Here is a 19,693-nt window from a genome sequence, read left to right as displayed (position 1 = left end):
GTATGGAGCTGGAGGAACATAGCAGGCCAGGCAGTCACAGAGGATCAGGAAAGTCGACGTTCAGGTTTTCACCCTTCATCAGGACTTTGGTGCAACTGCTCTCAACACCGTCCCATTCCAACTGTTGCCATCTCAACACACCTCCCAACTCGTCATGAGGTCAAAGAAGCCATCTGACCAGTGAGAAACAACAAGGCCTTCAGTGCAGGTGGAGTCCCCACTGAAGTACTATAATATGGCAAGTCCCTGGACAACACGGATCATTTTTTGTATCTCCGGAGCTTCCTCTTAGTACAAGCGACTGTTGAAAATGAAATCCAGCATTGACCCCAATCTAGTGCAGCTTTCAGAGTCCTGTAGAATAGTGTTCAAAATCTGAGACCACACACTTAGCACCAAGCTCATGGTTTACAGAGCAGCTGTGAATGAGAAATATGTACCATATACAGTAGGCACCTCCAATCCCTGAAGAGTTATCACCAGCACCGCCTTCACAAAATCCTGCAAATCTACTGGCAGGATAGGGTGTACCAACATAAGTGTTCACTTCCAGATCAATATCCCAAATATCAAGACACTGGTCACGCATGTCCAGTTATGACGAGCGGGCCAGATTGTCCAACACAAGACTCCCTAAATGAGTGCTCTACTCCGAGCTCCGCAATAGCAAGCAATCACGAGCTCTAAAGAAGAGGAAACATTAGAAGGACACGCTGAAAGCCTCCCAACAAATGCAACTTCCCCACTGACACATAGCAATCACTTGGCCTAAAATTTACAAATTTGAGAAGAAGCATCCACAAAGTCACCAAGCACTTCAAACATCAACCCCTGCCCTGGAGATGAAGCAAGTCTTCCTCAGCACTGATGGACTGCCATAAAGAATTGCTGAAGTAAATACACATGGATGCCAATTGTTTTGCATCAACATAGGAAATATCAGGGCAGTACTGTTGCTTCAAATATCATTCGCTGAATAATCTCTGTTTGCATTTTTGTTGTGTGAGGACATTGCATTATCCCAGCTTTTTGGGAAACTCTTTTCTGCCGTCGTGGAACTTGCTCCCACTGGGAGAATCTGCTAATAGGCTAAAGGTGTGAATTTCCTCAGCTGTAAACTCTTTAAATGCCTTTGAAAGAGTTCAACAGTAAGTACATTAACCTGATGTCTGATCCTGAGAAAGGGAACTAAGGAGCCCAACAGGAAGTCAGATTCTATGAGTAACCATCTAAAAAAGAGAGGAAAGCCAAAGCAAGTGGTTGGGAAAAATATCCTGCATTCCAGAAATAATTCTGCCCTTCACCCCAGCCAAAACAAGAAGCATAGTCAAATGACTGGGTCACTCTTTTATTGGCTTTGTCAAAGGTACATTCCTGTGTTTGGTTATATAGTGCTCTCTGCTCACAGTTTGCAACATTGTGCGTCACAGAGCCGTAGATTACAGTGCTGCATTTCTATTCTAAAAGTTCATCAATCTTGCATACTGTTATTGACTACAATCAAATCTTTCAGAAAACCAAAGGCTCTATCCAGAACTTTTGGACACAGATTTTTCAAGAGCCACCTTAAACAAAACAGACTTGAGCCCAGATTTTCGCCAAAAAAATGACAGAACTGTCCATTAATCTTAACTCTCTGACCCAAACAAAGCACTTACCATTTTCACAGGGGTGGGAAGGGTGACGGGACCTATTTCAGATGTACACAGATGTACAGGTGATTTATGGAAACAGTTATCCATTTGAACCATCAGCTGTCTCCACTGAAGTGGAACTGTGGTAACCTTGGAAAGTAAAATGTGAAGTGTACTCATTAGACTTGGAAAGAGCAGTTCTGATATGGAGGAGTTAAGGTGCTTTTTCGAAATCTGAGACTGCATCTGGAGTACTGCATACAGTTTTGGCCCCCTGACTTGGTGAAGGATATACAAGTCATTATAGACACTGAAATGGGATTATGAATAAATTGCAGTTTGCAGTAATAAGGGATTGTGCCCTGACTAAACTGTTTGTTGTGTAAGCTTTATTTAGTTGGAGGAATGTAATTGTAGTTAAAAGGTTTTAATGAATGAGTGTTCTCTTCAAAACAGTGAAGTCAGTTATAGGCGGTTAGATCTTTGCCTTATAGAACTGTTTTGCATGGATCCTGGGCTCTCTACTAGGTGAGTTAGCATGTTTGATGGAAGGGCACTGAGTTGGCATGCAAACATTGAGCAGGAGTGGGTCATTCAGCCCCTCAAGTTTACTCCACCATTCAATACGTTGATGATTGATCTGATTGTAACCTGAAATCCACATTCTTGCCTGGCGCTGACACCCTTTCAACCGTTGCTTAACAAGAATCTGTCTACCTCAGGTTTGAAAATATTCAAGTGCTTTACTTCCACCACCTTTTCAGGGATGGAGTTCCAAAGGTTCACATCCCCTGAGTGAAATAATTTTGCTAATCCCTTTTAAATGGGCAATTCTGAGTTTTTAATCAATGACTCTGCAATTCTCATTTCTCCTGTAAGGGCACATCCTCTCTACCCTATCAAAACCTTTCAGAATTGTATATGTTTCAATCTACTTGTCTTTTACTCTTCTGAACTCCAGTGAATACAAGCCTAGCCTGTCCAACTTTCTTCGTAAGATAACCTGCCCATTCCAGGTATTAACCTCCTGATACCTCCTCAAAGAATTCTCAGGTATAAGTCAAACATGTTTGCCCTTTCACAAAACTTTGTCGAGTCTGTGTGATTACCTTGAATAAACTTCTAACATTTTGGAAAGAATTCTTAGGGTTAGGATTACGCACATTTGGAAAAGCATGGCCTGATTAGGGACAATCAGCATTGCTTTGAATTTTTCAAGGAAGTGATGAAGGTTATCGATGAGGGTAGAGTAATGAATATTGTTTACATGGATTTTAGTAAGGCTTTTCACAAGGCCCGTCATGCTAGGCTCATCCAGAAGATTAAGATGCACGGGATCCACAGTGACTTAGCTCGTAGATTCAGAAATGGCTTGCCCGTAGAAGACATAGGGTAATGGTTGAAGGATGTTTTTCAGGCTGGATGTCCATAACTAGTGGTGTTGCGCAGGGAACCGCACTGGGACCTCTTCTGTTGTGATATATATATAAATGACTGAGTTGAAAGTATAGATGGATTGGTTAGTAAGTTTGCAGATGATACAAAGATCGGTGGAGTTGTGGATAGTGTGGAAGGTTGTCAGAATACAGCAGGATTTGATCAGTTGCAGAAACGGCAGATGGAGTTTAATCCAGGTAAGTGTGAGATGATGCACTTTGGGAGATCAAATGTTAAGGAAAAGTATACAGTTAATGGCAGGAATCTGAACAGCATTGATGTACAGAGGGATCTTAGGGCTCAATTCCATAGCTCCCTGAAAGTGGCCACACAAGTAGATAGGGTGGTAAAGAAGGCGCATGGCATGCTTGCCTTTATTCGTCGAGGAACTGAGTACAAGAATCAGGATGACAAATTGCAACTTTATAAGACTTTGATTAGGCCGCAGTTAGAGTATTACGCTCAGTTCTGTTTGCCACATTACAGGAAGGATGGAGAGGGTGCAGAAGAGGTTTACCAGGACACTGCCTGGATTAGGGGGTATGAGCTGTAAGGAGAGGCTAGAAAATCTCAGGTTGTTTTCTCTGGCGTGCTGGAAGCTGAGGGGAAGCTTGATAGAAGTCTATAAAATTATGAGATGCATAGATAGGGTTGACGGTCGGAATCTTTTTCCCAGAGTTGAAATGTCTAATACTAGGGGGCATGCATTTAAGGTGAGAAAGGGAAAGTTCAAAGGAGACGTGGGGGGCAAATTTTTTTTACACGGAGAGTGGTAGGCGTCTGGAATGCACTGCCAGGGGTGGTGGTTGAGGCAGATGTGATGAGGGCATTTAAGGGACTTTTAGATAAGGACATGAATATGCAAGGAATGGAGGGATATGGACCAAGGCCAGGCAGAAGGGATTAGTTTCATTTGGGGTCATGTTCAGCACAACATCGTGGGCCGAAGGGCCCGTTTGTGTGTTGTACTGTTCTATGTTCTATTTTCCCAGAGAACTCTGCTACCCCTGGAACTTCGGTTCCACTATTCTGGTTTTATTGAAATATCCCAACTCAGTCCACTCTCATTCACTCCGATTCTTCAGGGATTAGAATACAATGTGCCTGAAAACGTTTTCTTATTTGGAAGTCACCGTCCTCCAGTTTTTACTCATATTGTTGTCCTGTGGGATTCTCCACTAGGGATACCTTGCAACAACGTTACATTTCTAATAACACCCTAATGAATTTAAATATCCCCAAGACGCTTCACAGGAGCACTATAAAATCAAGTCTGGCACTGAGCCACATAAGGAGATATTAGGTCAGATAATCAAAGGCTTGGTAAAAGATGTTGGTCCTCAGTAATAACTTAAAAGAGAAAAGGAGGGGCACAAAGATGAGTGGGAGGGGATTCTAGCCCTTGGACCCAGGCTTCTGTAGGTTTGACCACCAATGGTTAAGAAAATAAAATTAGTGAAATACAAGAGGCTAAAGTTGGGAGAGCTCAGATGTCTCTGAGATATGTGTTGGATGGATATCACAGAGATAGGAAAGGGCTAGGACACAGAGAGACTTGAAAGCAAGGATTAGAACTTTAAAGTCCGGATCTTGTTTGATGGCCACTAAGGCAAGTTAGTGAGTGCAGGGATGATAGATGAACAGACTTGCTGTGAATTAAGACATGCGGAGTAGAGTTTTGGATGACTGCAGGTAAACAACGGTAGAAGATGGCAGACCGCCCAGGCATGCATTAGTATAACCGCTGCAGGAACAAACACCCAACTCAGGACTGCTCGCCTACTTTCTTAGCACACACTCACTTTATATGCCTACCTGATGCTCACAGCATCCCTGCCTCACCTTGCCTCGATGCTTTGCCCCTTACCCAGATGTTAAAAGTTCATGGTTCTGTTTTCCTTTTTAGTGCAGGCTCAAAGCCAGTCAACTTTTCATGGTTCTCAGCACTTCTCAGTCAAGAGGGTTTGAATATGTTGCTGTATTGTACATTGCTACATCGCCCTCCCCTTCCAGTATGTGCAGCAAACATATAGCATGTGCATCAACCAAATGACCGTATTTCAAAGTCGAGACGGAGCAGACCTCAGTCAAGTCAGGTTGGGGTGTCAATCAGTTGGTCCAGTTAAAGTTAATCAAGCATTCACTGACAGTGCAAGCATTTGAGCACAGATAGTTATTTGCTTAAGGCAGTCAAAGTCAAGAGTTCCGTCCTGCTGTAGTCCATAGAGTGAGCCACAGTTAATTCTGCAAGTCCAGTGCAAGCATACAGAGGCTTCCTGGATTGTTAGATCTTTGAGAGTAATCAGGAGTCAGTCAGGACTGTCCATCGTCCGAGTCTAATCAGGGAAGTAGACCATCATTAGTTCTGGGATTCTGCACAATGAACATTCAAAGGTCCATGTGGGTATCAGACAGCATTGTTGAGGTAGGAAGGTGGAGCAATCAACACTGCAGATTGGAGACAGCACACTGGCTTGCTGAGGGTTCAGGGACGGTGAAGGGGAGAAATCAGAGTATGAGGACCACTAGTGTAAGGAAAGACCTGGCATGCAGCAGGAATGGGAGATACAAGCAATCACCACTATCAGGGCCTTGACAGAGGGAGTGTGCATCAGACTGGTGGGCAGCACTGTACCAGGAAGGAGTCTGGGGGGAAGGATGAGAGTTGCCGTTATAACTATGTGTTGGGGAACCAGTTTTGACGGGTTGTCCAGGGATTTTCATCTAGAAATAAATAAGGTCTTTACTCACTGGTTAGGCCACAGATAGGTTAAAAAAGAAGTCTAACTCTGGGCTCTGCATTTTAAGAAGGTTGTTCAAACTTTAGAGAGGATGAATAGGCAATGTGCTTGAATGATCCCAGGGATGAGGGCAGTAAGGGCAGCACAGTGGCTCAGTGGTCAGCACTGCTGCCTCACAGCACTGGGAACCGGGCTCAATTTCAGCTCTGGGCTGTCTGTGTGGTGTTTGCATATTCTCTCCATGAATGCATGGGTTTCCTCCCACAGTCCAAGGATGTGTAGGTTCGGTGGATTAGCCATGGGAAATGCAGGGTTACAGGGATACAGTAGAGGGGTGGGTCTGGGTGGGATGCTGTTTGGAGGGTTGGTATGGACTCAATGAGCCAAATGGCCTGCTTCCACACTGTAGGGATTCTATGATTCTCCTCAAGAGATTGGAAAAGATGTACATGCTGGATTGAAGAACCTCCTGCTGTGTCAAACATTCTGTTATGTTTCTGTGTTGCTCTCCATACAGCAGAGAAGATTATTTGAACGTTTGATAGAGTTGTTCAAAATCATGAAGGGTTTTAAAGTACATAGAAACTGCTTCCAGTGGCAGAAAGATTAGTAAACAGTAGGTGTGGATTAAAGGTATTCAGCAAGAACCAGAGCAGACAAGAGGAAAATTTTCTGTCACATGGGGAATGAGTTATTTTAATCTGGAACATATTGCCTGATTTAGTGTTAACTTTCACAGACATTTTGGTAAATACTTGGAAATGAAAATATTTGCACCTCAAAAGAGAAAGGCCAGGGTAGCGGGCTAAGTGGTAAGTAGGTCTTTCAAAGCACTGAGGCCATTTGAATTCCTAACGATTGGGTACATTGAATGCTCACAACAGTGGCCCTTGCCACATATCATCGTGTCAGCACTGCAGTGCTTCTTCAAACTGCACTCAAATAGAGAGGCTTCTCAGTGGGAGCTTGACACTGCAGGTACCTTCAGATCCCAAAGGCCCCTACTTCTCGAGAAACTAATTGTTATCTTTTGAATCCTCTTAATGCTATTTTCTTTTCGTGATTCTGCATGTCTGCAGTCTGTTTGTATGAAATTGTTCCAGTCATGTACTTCTAATTTTAAATTATTCTGTCTAGAAATTGACCAATTTACCTATATGAGCAATTTTCCTGGGTCAGTTCTACCGTCATCCATCTTTCAGGATGCTTTCTAATTATTTAGCTACAAGGACATTAGGCTCACTAACCTTTTTCCTGGCTTGTCCAGATGGTCCTTCTTTGGGATTGATATTACGTTAATTATTTGTTAATTCTCAGGCACCACTCTTCTATCCTCACTGAATCATTAGAAAGGAGGAAGGATGGGACCAATTTTGGTAGTTATTTTCTCATGCAAATTCCCTGCATTGTAATCCATCTGAGCACCCTGTCTTGCCTTTCTTTCACTTCCTCCCCTACCCATGAACATGTTCTGTTTCTTTCAGTACTTCCTGCCTCTCCTCATTTCTAAACATTTTCTCTTTCTTGCTGGTAATATAGCCCACATTCACCTCTCTGAAACGATGGTGTACTGTAACAGCAAAATACTTTTGATGCTGGAAATCTGAAATAAAACTTGATATTCCACTAAAGAGTTATTGAGTTGAAAGGGTCATCCTATTTCTCTCCTACAGATGTTTCCTGCCTTGGCAGATATTTACAGCTTTTTCTGATTTTAATTCAGTTGCTATACTTGCTACCTTTATACAATCCCCACAGTGTTGAAACAGGCCATTCAGCCCATCGAGTCCACACTAACCCTCTGAATGCATCCTATCCAGACCCGCCCACCTACCCTATCCCTATCTTTTGGTCACTTGATACCTTATCACTTGTGGCATGTTTCAATTGCCCCACTCATTACTTTATCACCTTTTGCTATGAATATGCTTTCAGAAATGCTTGACATTAAGTTCAGTATTGTCTGCTGTCTTAATTCTGCTGTCTCTTTCATGACTATTTTGACTAATTCTCTATCGTGACTCCGGGAGGTGATGGCCTAGTGGTATTATCGGTGGACTGTTAATCCAGAGACCCAGATAAGGTTCTGAGGATCCGGGTTTGAATCTTACCACGGTAGATGGTCGGATTAGAATTCAATAAATATCTGGAATTAAGAATCTAATGATGACCTTGAATCCGTTGTCAATTGTCAGAAAAACCCATCTGGTTCACTAATGTCCTTTAGGGAAGGAAACTGCAATCCTTACCTGGTCTGGGCTACATGTGACTCCAGACCAGCAGCAGTGTGGTTGACTATTAACTGCCCTCTGGGCAATTAGGGATGGGCAATAAATGCTGCCTAGCCAGCAACGCCCTCATCCTGTGAATGAATAAAGGATTTTCTTGATTACCTTTGCCATATTCTCAGTTGATTGTGCCACTGTAATTTTACCTATTATGGAACGTCTTTTTCTGACCCTTATTTTCTTCGTTCTTTACTTTGTTGATTTTTTTTTTGTCCCCCTACCCTCCTTGTTTGTTAAGACAGGTTGACAGACCACTGTATTCTCATTTAAACATCTATTCTCCGTTTCTGAAAGTAGAATGTTCCTCTACACTGTTGTTTGAAAATGTTGGAGAGCATTTGGGAACAACAGCACTGTTGATTTTCCTTTCTATGACCCAGTCACTTACCCATTCCTAGTGTTGATCCCATTGCCCTGGCTGGAATTCAGAGCAGATAAAGGTTTGAACCTAAAACCTTATGATTTGTGTGACTTGGTGTTAAGGTAAATAAAGTTTGTTTACTGTATTTCTGCTGCCAGGAATTTGATTGTATGGGAATGCAAGTTAATCTCAGCATTTCCTGATTGTTTTAACCTGAGTGAATATTATTTAATAGTCACCTGAAAGGATTTGAGAACATTTACTGAAAAATGAGTCACATGCATAACTAACTCAATGTGGGTTGGTATACGGGATATGCAGGGAGTGGAAGAATGAGATGAGTGGGTCTTAAGTCGTGTATTTATCACCTGCCTCGTTGCAAGGAAAGTGTTTGAGAATTTTCCATATTTTTTCCTTCAGGTTGTCAACGGTGATTAATGCAGATCAGATCCTGGTGCTTCAAGACGGACACATAGCGGAAAGAGGAAGGTAGGCACCCTATTTACCGAAGACGCTTGTCTCTATCAAACATCACTATGCCACAGAGGGCAATGGCTTTTAACCATTCTGCTTTTAAACTATTATTCATTACACCTTCCCCTAGCGGTTAAGAAAAAGACCATATGCAAAGGGATCTTTACTTCAGTCCCCAATCTGTGCTATTAGCTGATGTCACTTCAAAAGTTATGGGAGTGCTATAGTTAACCATGTCGTTCAGAAGTTAACTGTGTTCATGCTTCTAAGGCTAGCTAGTGGCTCCCACCATGAGAAACACTTTGGTTTAGTACAGAATTGTGGTTCACTGTGATGCTCTGAAGTAGCAAGTAACATTTGTGCCACACATGTCAGGCAATTCTTCAACAGGAGAGATTCTAACTATCATCCTTTGACGTTCAATGGCATTACCCCTACTATCAACATCCTGGGAGGTAACATTGACCAGAACCTGAACACGACTGCCCATATAAATACAGTGGCTACAAGAGCAGGTCAGAGGCTGGGAATCCTCCATCACCTCCTGACTCTCCAAAGCTTGCTCACCATCTATAAGGCGCAAGTCAGGAGAGTGATGGAATACCTGCCTGGATGGATGCAGCTTAAGAAGCTTGAAATCACACAGAACGATGCACCCTGCATGACTGGCACTCCATCCGTAAACAATCATTCCCTCCATCGCCGACACTCCGTAGCAGCAGTGTGTACCATCTACAAGATACACTGCAGACATTCACCAAGACTCCTTAGACAGCACCTTCCAAACCCACAACCACTTCCATCTAGAAGGACAAAGGCAGCAGATACATGAGAACACCACCACCTGCAAGTTCCCCTCCAAACCACTCACCATCCTGACTTGGAAATATATCACTCTTCCTTCAGTGTCGCTGGGCCAAAATCCTGGAATTCCCTCCCTAATGGCATTGTGAGTCTACCTACAGCATATGGACTGCAGTGGTTCAAGAAGGCAGCTAATCGCCACCTTCTAAAGGGCAACTAAGACTGGCAATAAATGTTGATCCAGCCAGAGGTGTTAACATCCCTTGAATGAATAAAGTTAAAAGGAATTGTGTAATTACTTGAAAAGGAAAAAGAAATCCACGATGACGAAGAAAGATCGGGGGAGTGAAACTCTTTGGATAGCTCCTTCATACAACTAGCACAGACACTTTGGACTTAATGATCTGTATTCTGTGCCATTGCTCTTGTCATACTGCAGATGCTGGCTGAATGCATCCAGCCCACATCGAAATGTGGTTTCAGAACGGAAAGATCTACATTGATATGATCTCTGTAGTCTGGCAGATCTCACCAAGTCATTTGACTATGTGAGCAGACAAATCTTTTGAAGCTGCTGGAGACAATTGGCCTACCAGTGAAGCTGTTTAATGCGATCTCCAATTTCCATGACAAAGTGATGGGTAAGGTCAGCAATGATAGGACAACATCAAAACTGAGATCCACAGTGGGTCCAAATAGGGTTGCGTTCTGATATTGACAGCCTTTGGCATATTCTTCTTTTTACTGAGGTCATATGCCTTGATGTGATTGACAAAAGATGTCCACATACCAGAAAAGCTGATCAGTCTTGTTCACTTGAGATCCAAGATAGGCACCAAGTCCTTGTGGAACTCGACACTCATAGTGCCAAATTGAAATTTCAAGCAGCAAATGGATGGACTCTCACACTTGTAAAGAGTTTGGTTTGACCATCAGCATCAGGAAGATACATGTCACAGTCTTGTTGCCATGTCACTATCTATCAGCATGAATAAATGAGATGGTGGAGGTTATTGATAGCTTTACACATATAAGCTCCATGATCACTAATATTCTGCTAGATCCTGAAAGCAACTCGAGCACTACGAAAGCTGCAGCTGTTAAGTCCAAGCTGAGCAAGAGAGTGTGGGATCACAGCAAACTGACTGAGATCACCAAACTACAAGTTTACCAAACCTGTGTCTTCAGCTCACTCCTCAATGGTGATGAGATCTAGAGAGCAAATTCTAGGCAGGGGTGAAGCTGAAAAGCTTCTATGTTTACTATCTCCGATGTTTCCTCAGCATCACTTGGCAGGACCAGGTCACCAACTCAGAGGTCCTGGATTGTGCTAATTCCTCAGCATACACTCATTGCTCAACCAACAGAGTCTGAGCTGGCTTAGGCATGTTCATTGGATGGATAACCCCCGTAAAGCCAGACACCACCGAGCAGTGAACTGATAACTAGGTCATAAAAGCCAAAAGAACTGCGGATGCTGTAAATCAGGACCAAAAACAAAGTTGCTGGAAAAGCTCAGCTGGTCTGGCAGCATCTGTGAAGGAAAAAACAGAGTTAACGTTTCGGGTCCAGTGACCACTCCTCAGAACTAGGTCATAGCTTTTTGGGGCTTCATACCTCACTATAAGGGCTTCTGCAGGTGAGATAATGTGGATGGCGGACACTGACAACTGGGAGACCATCACTAATGGCTGTAACTTCTAGAGGCTGACTGCTTAGAAGAGGCGAGTAGAAACAAAAAGTTCAGCTGACCAAGAAAAGGGCCCAGAGACAACAGAGGCCAGTAAATTGTGCAACATGTCAGTGCACTGTCATCCTCCATGTCAAATGCAGCAGAAAATACCTTGCCAGAGTGGGGATCCTGAACCATGTCAGGCAGTGGTTAACACAGAGTTGATGAGCCTTACAAGAAGGAAGGCCTGCTGTTGTTCCTCCATTAGCCACTTTGCCTTCAGTGATCTGTGCCAAGGTCAGAAGCTCTAATTACTTTCCTAAACTTATCTGCTTCTTTTTTCACCTCTCCTTTTTTAAGCCACTCCTTAAAACCTGCTCCTTCTTTGGTATTTCTATATGTGGTTCAGTGTAATATTCTGATTGCCAATGCTCTCATGAAGCACCAAACCTCTTTTAAAGATATTACATAAATGCAAAATATTGCTGATGATGATTCTATCCCAGTGGCTTGATTAAGAGTGTTCAAGTCATTAACATTTTGAGACTGTGACTCCTACTGTTAAATTTTAACCATTTACCCAAACAAGGGTCTGTTTGTGTTGTAAACAATGTGGCCGACAGGTCAGCAATGGGGGTTAAGTTTCTTCACGGGATGCTCACACTGGACGGTAAAGTTTAACATTCAGTCTCAGTGTTCTGGGACACAGCTAGTTGCTTGCATCAGCCTGAAACACACTCATGCTTTGTGAGGGATGCAGGAAGAAGAGACCAGGAGTTGAACCCTGATTCATTGTTGCTCATAATTTTGCCTCCTTAGGCAACAAGTCAAAATTGTACCAGTAAGTACGTAACCAAAGTTGCAGGCTTTCTGAGGATACGCAAGGAATACTTGTTAAAGATTCACTTTATCTCCTTGTGCGAAGCTTGCAGCACCTGACAGCCACAAATCTGAAATTCAGTCCTCTCAGTAATGCTGCAAAGCTAAATTTGTCCTTGTCTTGTTCTGTCTTTCTCCCTTCATCAACTCAAATCAAAAATGATTAATCCAGCATTACTATTGTGAATCTATTCCCTCAACCTGAATGTCTTGGAGACAGGCTGTACCCTTAGACACAGCTATGGAATTTTTCAGTCAGTCTGAAATTCTTCAGCTCTTTATCTCTGCTGAGAGGTTTTAATGAGCTTTACATTTCCTGCCTCCTTCAAAGAGCTGCCTGCTCCTGAAATTGAGGATTTAGTTTCTTCCTGTCCCAGGCCATGTTTCATCTGACAGATTGTTAGCCTGGCTCTCGCTACAGTTAATGGGCTCAGTGTTTACTTTAGCACACAGTGCAGAAGGTAAACTTCACACTTGGGTTAGTGCTATTCACAGACTAACTGAAACTTCACAACGCATTTTACTTCCAAACCTCAGAATAAATACCGCTTCAGTCCTCGGCTTCCCCTTTGCGATTCATTCTATATTTTACCATCTCCCTTACTCCTCAGGAACTCAGTCTGATGTATGAGATTTACAGATTAATCTAATTCAGACATCGCTTCTTTCTTTCCCTGATCTTAAAGCCGGTTACACTTTTCAGAAGCTGGGGATTGTATTTCCCCACAGTCTGAAATTTAAAAATGACACAGCAGTTGGAATTCCACCAGTTTCAGTCCAGCCAATTCCAGGTTAAATAACTGTGGACTGTTAAAGGTAAGCTTGGGGTAGCAGGCTGAAAGGCAGGTTGGGGAAGATAATGATTTCCCAACACATTCTTACCATTGGGAAAGTTCTCATATGGTTTCATTGTCAGGGTCAGAAAGCCCAGGGCAAAATACACTTCTGAGGCTATCGCTGACTTTGGACCCGAGTGTTTCCATTAAATCCCCCACTTGTCAGGAGTTTGCAACACACTGGTCAGAGTCCTGATGATAGGTTAATTCTTGCCAAATGCTGCCTGATCTATTGAGTATTTCCAGCATTTTCCGTTTTTATTTTAGATTTCCAGCATCTGCATTTTTCTTTATTTTTGTGTCATGAATTAATAGTTTTTATAGCCCTGCTTTCATGGTAAACCCACAAGAATTGGGCGATCACGGCTGCTCAGTCAGAAGTAGTTCCCTAGATAATAGTTTTCCTCCCCTCCATCCATTGTGGAGGGCCATGAATGAGGACTCTGTCTTAGAGCCATTGAAGTATTTTCCAAAATGTACTCACTGTTGTAATAAAGAGAGTGCAACAGTCAATTAGAGCACAGCTAGCTCTCACAAACAGCAATTGGTAATGACCAAATCAGCTGTATTTCAGAGATATAATATTGGCAGGAGCACTAGAGAGAATTCCTCTGCTGTGTTGGAAATAGTGCTGTAAAGATTTTTATATCACATCTGAGACACCAATGGGGGCTTAAGTTAACTAATACTTTTGCCCTGTCCCCAGAGATGGTGAGGAAGGGAAATAATTTGACAAATTGACCCTAGAGAGATATTCATCTTTTCACACCACTTCACCAATTAAGTGCTGGGCGAGAAAGTCCATCTGGGGAGTTCTTAACTTGTCAGTAATTAAAGCATTTAAGTGTTCAACTAATGACTACTTAAGGGCTACAACTTAGCACCTTCCCAATGACCTGACTTCTCAACAGGCAAAGAAAGTGGCTGATTTTGCAAGTGGGCAAACATAGTATATATCTGCTGAGGCAGGAGTTTCTCCATTTACTGCAATTTGGAGGCAAGGATAGGGAGCAAGGGGATACTGTCTGAAAGCCGCATCTTTGCCCTTATCTCAAACCTCCTGATCCTCCTCTCCCCTCAACCTCCGCCCCATGAGAAGGAATTGGAAAAGTCCTACCTTCTCAGTGTTGGATCTCTTGAAGAGTAGGCCTTCACTAACAGGACCCAGAAACTGCCTACTTGTTGGTTGGCAGCTTCAGGCAAGCTGGGACACCACCATCAAGGCTGGGAAGCTCAAAGTTCAGTTTTTAAGAGGTGGATGAATGCTTGATCTGGCATGCTTTCTCAGCTGTGGGGGAGGAGGGACATGTTATTTGACACCTAATGTGCCTGCCCCCCCACACACAGTCTCAAGAAGGGAAACTCGTGGCCTTTTTCTGACAATATAGCATTCCCTCGGTACTGCACTGAAAACATTTGCTTGGAATTGGTTACTGTCTCTGGAATGGGACTCAAACCCGTGATCTTCTGCTCAGAGGTGAGAGTGCTTCCCAACGAACCATGGCTGACACTTGATTCTATACTATCAATAAGACACACTGCAGCAACTCGCTCACAATCCTTTAACAAAACCTTCCAAACCCATAACTACTACCATCTAGAAAGACAAAAGAGGCAGAAGTATGGGAATGCTATCACTTGCACGTTTCCCTCTAATTCCTCTTGGGAGTGTCTTGGCATTCCTTTACTGTTGCTGAGCATAAATCCTGGAACTCACTCAATGTTGGCACTCTCGGCATATCTACACTACAAGGACAGAAGTAGTTCAAGGAAGCAGGTCACCACCACCTTCTCTAAAGCCGTTAGGGTTGTGTAATAAATCCTGACATAGCCAACAGTACCCACATCCAATATCTTTAAAAACATCCCTGAGTCAATTTTGTGATCATATATTTCTAATTTGTTTCAGGCACGATGTATTGCTTGCTAAAGGCGGCATTTATGCCGGGATGTGGATGGAACAACAGCAAGCCGAGTCGACTGACTCAGCATCTGACACAGAAATCAAAGACAAGAGCACTGAGAAACTGCAGGCGCCCAGCAATAAGGGGAACTGAAGACAAACCTGCATTGGACTAGGACCCCTGACCATTGTTATTCCTCAACATAAGGCCATCAATGTATCGACCATGCTTGGTCAGCACAGTGTGCCGCATTGAAAACATTACATTTGAAACATGGAATCAGTTTCACGTTATTACAGAGTTTCTAAGCATCTTCGAAGGGGAAAAAAGATCCCAGTGATTTCTTTTTAGGGTTTTTCTGAAGGGTGTAAAAGTAAATGATAGCCAAGTTCCTAAACTAACTATTGTGTTGGATTTTGTAGCCGCCAGCTCGAATTTTAATGTGCATTGTGATGAAGTACCTTGGTGAGCTTGTAATTTGGGAAGGAAGCCAAATTTTTGAAGCATTTAGCAAAGCTGATAAATGACAGGTGGAAGAAAAGGATGGGCCATATCCACATAATTGCACTTACAAAGCTTTACCTATGCTCCCTTTTAGTCTCCATTGATTTCTGTCTTCTTAGTGTCTGACTATTATGTTTTAACTAGTCAGACCAAGGAAATCTTTGATCTTTTCCTTGGTACATGCTGATTTAGCTGATCTCACCCAGGGTAGTACACGATGAAAAAGAACCTCATTTCTCCTAAGTTAAGATAAAGGGATCAATATCTGACAGCATTTCCGCCTTTTGATTACCATACTTTAACACTTTACAGAAAGTATATTGATGCAGGTGCTTAGAGGAGGACCAGATGGTGACTGCACTTTAGAACTGATATTAATTGAGTAGAATTCTAGCTGAGGAGTAGCCTGAGTACCAGCAGAGCTTACAGCACAGCAGGAGTCAGAGGAGGAGAGAAAATTTCAGATGTGAAGAACTAACTGTTAGTAACCAAGACAGAATCCATCAGAAATACAGCTGGGCCAATAGCTGTAGTTGAACAGTACCACCTGTTCCACTCCCCACCTGATAGATCCTTCTGTTTGAAGTTAATGGAACTGAATATCAAGCAGGGGGTATATTGAGCAGCAGATAAGACATCACCTGCTTTGTACTATAACTCAAGCCAAATGTCTACAGTGGCCATAACTGTTGTAGCTGGATCATTCAGTTACTGATCCCCTAGCACTAGTGTCTCTCTCATAGGCTTTGTTTTGTAAGCTTAGAGGACAAGACTCCATTTTGTTGGAGGTATTTGCTTATCTCAGTATAAAAATAGTATTATAGTTACCTTTGAGGCTTTCCTGACATTGGACAGAGTGATATGCTTTAGTTCTGACTAAAGCTCTGCCTCTCAACAGAGAAAGATCTGCACTCGGATTGCATCTTTTAAAACAATTTTGCATGTGATTAAAAAATATTCCTCAGTGTTTCACAGGATCTGATCTAATTTAGCACTGAGATGCTCAAAGGGATACTAGAACAGGTGACTAAAAGGTCAGAGGTATATTTTACGGCATGTCTTAATGCGAGGAAGAGAAGATTTAGGCAGAGAATCTAAAACTTTGGGCCCAGTTGAAGACCTGTTAGTTTATGATAGTGTGATTAAAATCATTGAAAGTGCAAAAAGACTGAATTTGGAAAATCCCTGATGTTTGAAGACTTGGGGGAGACTAGTTATATCTCTGAATGCTTCATGTACATTGAATTACTCAAGGTCAGAAATTTATTCTTGACCCAAATCCATCTCATTTAGAAATCGCGCTTGGTCATGGAAGTCTTCAGCACAGAAAAGGCCCTTCAGCCCATTATATCTGCACTAGGCAGCAACAACCGCCTAATTATTCCAATCACATTTTCCAGCATGTGGCCTATAACCTTGTGTGCCTCGGCATCACGAGTGCACATCTAACTACTACTTAAATATTATGAGAGTTTCTGCGTCTACCACCCTTACATGCAGTTAGTTCCAGATTCTCACCATTCTCTGGGTGAAAAAGTTTTTCCTCACATCTCCTCTAAACCTTCAGCCCCTCACCTTAAATATATACTCCCGGTCATTGACACTGTCAACAAGGGGAAAGGTCTCTTCCTGTCTATCCTATCTATACCCCTCATAATTTTATACATCTCAATCATGTCCCCTCTCAACCTCCTCTGCTCTAAGGAAAACAACCATATGAAATCAACCTTCGGATGAAGTCCTGTTGTAATTGTGGTGTTGAATTTAAGCTGAATGAAATAATGGAGGAGAAATTAGGTGTCAGCTGCACAGACAACACAAAGATCAAAATCTGTCAGTTGACCTGTATCAAGTCACAAGCCATATTTTTCAGGAAAATCACTTTCAGGGCTAACTGTTTAGTGTGTCTGGGAATGTTCTGTCTGAGTTATATTTATTTAATTTTTGGCTGAATTGTTTGAAAACATAATGTAATAAACAATTTTACCACTTTATTTCCATCACACTGCATGCCTGTAGTGGCTATTTTCTACATCTGAGCCTCCTTCATGCTTCAAAAATTATTTTGAAGCACGGTGAGTAATGCCTGAAAACCAGCCGCCCTTATATTCTCAATGAAGTTACTAACCAATGCGTCGTAGCGGGAGGCAATGGCCTAGTGGTATTATTGCTGGAGTCCAGATCTTGTTCTGGGCACCTGGGTTTGAATCCTGCCAAGGCAGATGGTGGAATTTAAATTCAGTTTAAAAAAATCTGGTATTAAGTGTCTAATGATGACCATGGATCCATTGTCGATTGTCGGGGAAAAACCCACCTGATTCACTAATGTCCTTTAGGGAAGGAAACTGGTATCCTTACCTGGTCTGGCCTACACGTGACTTCAGGCCCGCAGTAATGTGGTGGAATCTTAAATGCCCTCTGGGCAATAAATGCTGCCTAGCCAGTGACACCCTCATCCTGTGAATGAGTAAAGGAAAACAAAATTGACACCTTCAATCACTGAACCTTTTCTGGTGCTCCTAAATAAATAGTAGAAAAAAAATCTTGTTTTATTTTCTGACCTGGAAGTGCCACTGGGCCATACCAGTCTGCATTTAATGGGTAATATTTTGCCGATACTGTTTTTACTTTAAGGCTTTTATACAAAGCAAAAGCTAAAAAAGAAAACCTTAGCAGCAATGATTAACGACAGAGGCATTGCTGCATTTAGCATTATAGACAGGAAATGTAAGTTTCATTTTTGCAGGGGCATGATGATTTAAGTTTATGATACAAACACACATTAGGAGCAGGAATAAGTCATTCATCCCCTCAAAAACCTGCCCTGCCATTCAATAAGATCATTGCTGATCTATTTGTGTTTCGAATGTACATTTCCATTTACCCCCAATAATCTTAGATTCTTGATTGGCAAAGGTAGCAATCTTCCTCCTCCTTCAAGAGGGAGGTGATGGCTCAGTGATACTTTCGCTGGGCTAGAAATCCAGATACCCAGAAAATGCTCTAGGGACCTGAATGTGGAATTAATATCTAATGATATTGTAAATACCCACCTGGTTCACCACTGCAGTTTAGAGAATGAAGTGCTTTAGGGACAGAAATCCGCCACCCTTACCTGGACTGATCCAGGTATGACTCCAGACCCACAGCAATGTGGTTGACTCTTAAATGCCCACTGAAATAGCCTAACAAGCTATTCAGTTGAACCAAACTGCTAAAACTCAATAAAGGAAGAAACTGGACAGACCACTGGAACCAATCGAAGCACCAGAAATTACTGCGGCACACTCAGCCCTGTCAACTCTGCAAAGTCCTTACTAACATTGGGATTTAGTGCCAAAAATTGGGAAATCCGTCTCTCAGACTAGTCAAGCAACAACCTTGCTTACAGATTATATCTGAGACAACATCATTACCATCTACCACCAGCGGATGTGGTGTACAGTTGGGAGGGAGCTGCCCTGGGAGGACTCAACATTAATTCCAGATACCATGAAGTCTCGTGGCACTATGGCAAACATGGACAAGGAGACCTCCTGTTGACTACCATGCACCATGTCCCTGTCAACTAATGAATTCATTCATCACTCAGAGGAAGCATTGAAAATGACAAAGGCCTCAGACCACACTTTTGCATGGGGGTCTTCAATGTTCATAACCATGAGTGCCTCAGCAGCACTATTACTGACCGAGCTGGTTGGATCTATGGTGGATGAGGTGAAAGTGCCTGCCCTTGATATCGAGGCCAAAAGTGACTGTGTATGGCATTGAGAAGTCCAATTAAAATTGGAGTCAATGGGAATCGGGGGAAAGTCTCCACTTTTTCATGCCTGGCACAAAGGGATATGGTTATGATTTTGGAGGTCAGTCATTTAAGGTCTAAGATATTTCTGCAGAATTCCTCAGGATAAGTATTTTTTAATCAACCTGTTCAAATAAGTTATTACACACCTCTGGAGCAGGTGGAATTCGAACCCAGCCTCCTGGCTCAGAGGTAGGGACACTACTACTGTGCTACAAGCACCCTTAGAGTTTCTCAGGCTAGTGTCCTAGGTCCAGCTGCTTCATCAATGACCTTCCCTCTGTCATAAGGTCAGAAGAGATGTTCGCTAATGATTGCACAATGTTCAGTACCATTCACAACTCCCCAGAAACTGAA

The 19,693-nt window shown here is 42.6% G+C and overlaps 1 protein-coding gene across 1 annotated transcript in view; it reads left to right on the top strand.

Moving 5' to 3' along the window:
* The window catches only part of abcb6b (ATP-binding cassette, sub-family B (MDR/TAP), member 6b), a 114,469-nt gene extending 96,932 nt beyond the window's left edge, over positions 1-17,537 (top strand). Inside the window, exons 9-10 of the mRNA XM_048599284.1 lie at positions 8,882-8,950; positions 15,036-17,537. Of these exons, the coding sequence (XP_048455241.1) occupies positions 8,882-8,950; positions 15,036-15,183 (217 nt within the window). The 3' untranslated portion in view covers positions 15,184-17,537. The remainder of the gene's footprint in view (positions 1-8,881; positions 8,951-15,035) is intronic.
* Positions 17,538-19,693: the final 2,156 nt, after the last annotated feature.

The sequence above is a fragment of the Rhincodon typus genome, chromosome 7 (genome assembly GCF_021869965.1).
Source record: "Rhincodon typus isolate 14 chromosome 7, sRhiTyp1.1, whole genome shotgun sequence".
NCBI classification, from domain to species: Eukaryota; Metazoa; Chordata; class Chondrichthyes; order Orectolobiformes; family Rhincodontidae; genus Rhincodon; species Rhincodon typus.
The sequence above is the reverse complement of the archived record's forward strand: the minus strand, read 5'-3'. Positions and strand labels throughout refer to the sequence as shown.